This window comes from Gouania willdenowi, chromosome 19 (assembly GCF_900634775.1).
Source record: "Gouania willdenowi chromosome 19, fGouWil2.1, whole genome shotgun sequence".
Lineage (NCBI taxonomy): Eukaryota > Metazoa > Chordata > Actinopteri > Blenniiformes > Gobiesocidae > Gouania > Gouania willdenowi.
The window spans coordinates 16,329,761-16,334,258 of NC_041062.1; the positions used below are offsets into that span (position 1 = coordinate 16,329,761).

A 4,498-nucleotide genomic window follows, 5' to 3' on the forward strand; every position below is an offset into this window, starting at 1 on the left:
GTTGTTGTTCATTTTGTGTATTTTGTTGTTGTTCATTTTGTGTATTTTAATGTTGTTTTTCTGTTCTTTTCATTATTCAGTATATTTTTTCTCTTATTTTGTGTTTTTGTTGCTGGTAATATTCAGTGTGATGATCATTTTAAACTAAAAATAAACATGAATAAACCCCATATTTTTAATGCTTTCCATTGTAAATTTTCCTCTCTCTCTCTCTCTCTCTCTCTCTCTCTCTCTCTCTTTCTCTCATTACCCCTTGTAGTGCCATTGCGTGCTCCTAGGTGTACACGTACCCCCATTTGAGAAACACTGGATTAGAGAATGTAAAAATATGTAAGAATGATACAGGAGCTGAGTGTGCGTGCGTGTGTGTGTGTGTGAGGAAAATCAACATTAAAATACCGTTCAAGTCAAAGATTACAAAATCCAGCACTTCCTCCCGAGCCGTAAAGAATCCGGACTCCAGCGAGGAGCGGTTCAGTGAAGGTGGTGTCCACTCTGTGGAGGAGAGTCATAGTCATGCTGTCAGAGACGCAGTAGAAGGACAAAATCCCTGCCGTGTGATTCAGATATACTCCTAATCTCATGGTCTGTCGGGAGTGTTTTGGACATGGAAAGATCCATGAGTTGTCATTTCGTCCAAATAAACATTCCTTCTGTGTCCCTGTCCTTTTGATGCTCTTGTACGCAACTGCTACATAGACTCCGTCCCCATCCCATTCCACCTCCCAGTAGCAACGTCCAGTCAGATGCTCTGTGCTCAGGACCTGATAACATCCAACAAACCTGTCTGGATGATCAGGACGAGGAATGTAGCGTTTAGTTAGTGTCGCTCTTTGGTCGTCATCTGATAGTTTGAGCCGTCTGTGAGCTGTGTTTGGATCCAGAATGATTTTCTTGGAAAGCTTCAAGAATTCAGCTCTGGTCTTGGGCTCTGATAGTGAGAGTAAAATGTCTTCCTTCTCCAGAGTCAGAGAGATATTGGTCCAACCCTCCATCAAAATGTCCTGCAGATGATCTCCGAGCTGTGACACGGCTGTTGTCACCTTCTCAAAATACCTGGGAGGAGCATCTTGGGTGACGGCCAAGTCTGCGGACACACTGAGAGGTGCCAGTGTGCTGTAGCCGTGTAGAAACTGGATGTGATCCTCGGTGTGTGAGAGCTGCTGCAGCTCAGCGTCTCTCTTCTTCAGCTCAGTGATCTCCTGCTGCAGCTTCTCCTGGAGCTCTCTGACTCGAGTTACTTCTGTTTGCTGTTTGGATCTCACCTCCTTCTTCACCTCAGAGCTTCTTTCCTGGACGAGACAGATCAGCAAAGTGAAGATATTCTCTGTGTCCTCCACTGTTTGATCAGCAGAGAGTTTAATGGCTTCCACCTGCTGATTAAGGAAGTTCACATATTCCTCTTTGTCCTCAATGTTTCTCTGTATTTTTGCCCGACTTTCCTTTACCTCTCCCTGCTTCTCTGTCCATTCTTCAGCTGCGGACACTGTGTTGTGGCCTTTGTGTTGGTCCACTGGGCAGAGATAACAGATACTCTGCTGGTCAGTGCGGCAGAACATCTTCATCACCTCGTCATGTCGAGAACAGATGTTCTCCTGGAGCGTCTTGGATGGATCCACCAGCTTGTGCTTCTTAAAAGCAACACCTTCATAATGCGGCTGAAGATGTTCCTGACAGTAAGACGCCAGACAGACCAAACAGGACTGGGAGGCTTTTCTTTTTGTCCCAGTGCAAACATCACAGTCCACATCTTCAGCTTGAAGTCTGCTCTTTCTCAGGTCCTCTGCTAACTCTCCTAACATGGTGCTTTTCACCAGAACAGGTCTCACTGTGAAGGTCTCGTTGCACTGAAGACAGCTGTAGATGTTCTTATCGTCCTCTCCGTCCCAGAAGTCACTGATACACCTCATGCAGTAGCTGTGTCCACAGGGAATAAACACTGGTTCCTTGAGAATATCAAAACAGATGGAACAGGATATGGTTTCACGGTCAAACTGAACTCCTTTCTGTGCCATTTCAGTTGCCTTCGTGTTTGCTTTCACTTCCTCAGAATAGAAACCAGTTTCAGTACTGGTCACGCCCATCGACATGCATAAGACACGAAGGGGTGTGAGCAAGTGGTGAAGGTTGGTGAACCACACACACTTTGTTTTTCACATTTTTTTTCTCTGAGTTTCCTTATCCCTGTTTTTAAAGGTGCAGTCCGCAACTCTCAGATCCCTCTCTCCCCCTCCCTCCCCGCTGCTCTCTTTCCCTGCCTCCAAACTTTCCAAAGTCCCTCCCTCAGAAGAGCTAACAAGCTAACGTTAGTCTGACAGCAACATCACAGTAATAAAACATGCTCTGTTAAAAGCATATTACTGTAGGAGCAGCAGGAGGGGCTCAATGAGTCTGTTTTTTTTTTTTTACACAAACTACTAGTTTGAAAGTTTTGTGAGAAACAATTTTGTATTTACCTTTATGACTTTTTACCTGGGAAAAATAGACTTGGAACTTCCCAAAAAAGATAGATACCTTCTGCAAATTTTTATTGCTGCCAGCAATGGTTTGTAAGGAACCACCCACCTTTAATCAGTGGATAGAAATTGTTGAAAATATACAGCATATGGAACAAATGACCTACAGTCTAAGGCTGAAGAGGGACATATGTGAGGCTCTCTGGGCACCATGGGAAACGTTCCTCACACAAAGAGGTGATAACCAAACTTCAAATTGAAATACTTTGTTCTCTGTGCGAATGATGTAAACGATACTGAGGTTGCTTGCGGTGCACATGACCCCCCCCACCCCCCACCCCATGTTGCTGTTGTTGCCATTCAGGTTGTTCTGTAGTTGTCATCAGTGATATATAATTGTGACATATAACTCCATAATTGTGTGACACTACAGAGTGCCCCTTGGTAATTGCTGTAAAAAAAAAAAAAGTTTAAAAAATGATGTAAAGCTGTCCTTACACTAGTGACTAGGGATGTAACGATTCACTCAACTCCCGATACGATTCGATTCACGATACTGGGTTCACGATACGATTCTCTCACGATTTATTTTACAAAATGGGACTGTAGACAATTTTTTTTTTTGGGAAAAAAACTAGAAAATACTGTATTATTTTCCTTTTATATTTCATTGTCAAAAGAATCCCTTGATAAACTATTCAAAACAATGCAATTTAACTAAAAATAAATCTTGAATGAAACAAATAAAGGAATAATACAAATGAAGAAGAAACCTATTAATTTAAATTCTGGTTCTATAATAAACAATGCAAAACTGCATAATAGTTCTTTTTCTTTTTAAAAGTGCAACTGAAAACGTATTTTGTGCCTTAACAATTGGACTTTAAAAAAAAAAAAAAAACTGTGATTACACTGATTTACGTCATATTTGTTTGGACCAGCAGAGGGCGCTGGTAACACAGTGGTCGGTTGGCATGCAGAAATTCTTGCAGTGAAGAAGAGAAGCTATGCTAGCAGACAGAGCTAATAGAAAAACGTGACTTTTACAGATATTCAAGTAATATTACAGATATTCTTTCGGTGCTAAAGGGGCAATGAATCATTTATTAACATATTCAAGAGTAGAAGGCGGCCAGAAAGAAAGTATTAGCAGACTCCGCCCGCCACTTACAATTGTGGATAAAAAAAGTACTGCAATCCAATTTTCAGAAAATCGATATCAACCGTGATACCTATGAATCGATTTTTAACTGCCTTACGATTAATCGTTACATCCCTACTAGTGACAGCTTTAGCAAATATGACAAAAAGTCACTTTTATAAGAGTTGCAGACTGCACCTTTAAACTACCGTATATTTGAAAATGAACACTTAGAGGAGAAGTTACCTATCTGTGAAGTTGAACCAACTGTAACGACTGACTACCGGACATTTGCCTACTCCAAAATTTGAAAAAGGGACAATTGCCCACAGCTAAAATACACGAAAATGTTTACTAACCTTGACCCTAACTGTTTTTATTTATTTTATTTCACCTTTATTTTACCAGATAAGGTCAGTTGAGAAACAGTTCTCAACTTCAACTCCATGGCTGACAGCAAGAACGGACAAGCTGAACTCCTTTCAGTTGCCTTAAGGACTGCATAAGCAGCCAAATTTGAATAAAACCTTAAATTACATTAAAAGTATAGGTCTTACCATCTCACAAATTAGATAGCAGCATTGTCACTAAGCAGTGAAACATTTTGACATTTAAAAGGTGTAGATAGGTTAAGAATTGGCAGGCCAAAATATGGCTTCGCATTCCCACAACTAAAAAATGTATTTGACTCCAACCCTGTTTCAAGCTGATAAGAGGATAAAGTGATGAAATGTGATATTTTTGTGGTATAGTCTATATCACAAGTTACAAATGTATTGCTTCACAGGCTACACACACTCTGATCGTGATTGAAACCAAGCAGTGTTTCTTACCACACACTTTACCCTCATACTTCCTCACTCACTCAGGTGTAACGCTGCACTTATTTCCAGTGTGCTCT

At 41.0% G+C, this 4,498-nt stretch overlaps 1 protein-coding gene across 2 annotated transcripts; it reads right to left on the reverse strand.

The window, feature by feature from the left end:
- Positions 1–272: 272 nt before the first annotated feature.
- Positions 273–2,047, reverse strand: LOC114481611 (tripartite motif-containing protein 16-like). Of its 2 annotated transcripts, XM_028476567.1 has the most exons (2): positions 1,233–2,047; positions 273–1,022 (listed from the first exon to the last, which is right to left on the reverse strand). In XM_028476567.1, exons 1-2 carry the CDS (start codon positions 2,013–2,015, stop codon positions 408–410), a joined length of 1,398 nt encoding a protein of 465 aa, XP_028332368.1. In that variant the 5' UTR covers positions 2,016–2,047; the 3' UTR covers positions 273–407. The 2 variants fall into 2 exon arrangements, with proteins under 2 accessions (XP_028332368.1, XP_028332367.1); XM_028476566.1 differs by having other exon boundaries at positions 273–2,047.
- Positions 2,048–4,498: the final 2,451 nt, after the last annotated feature.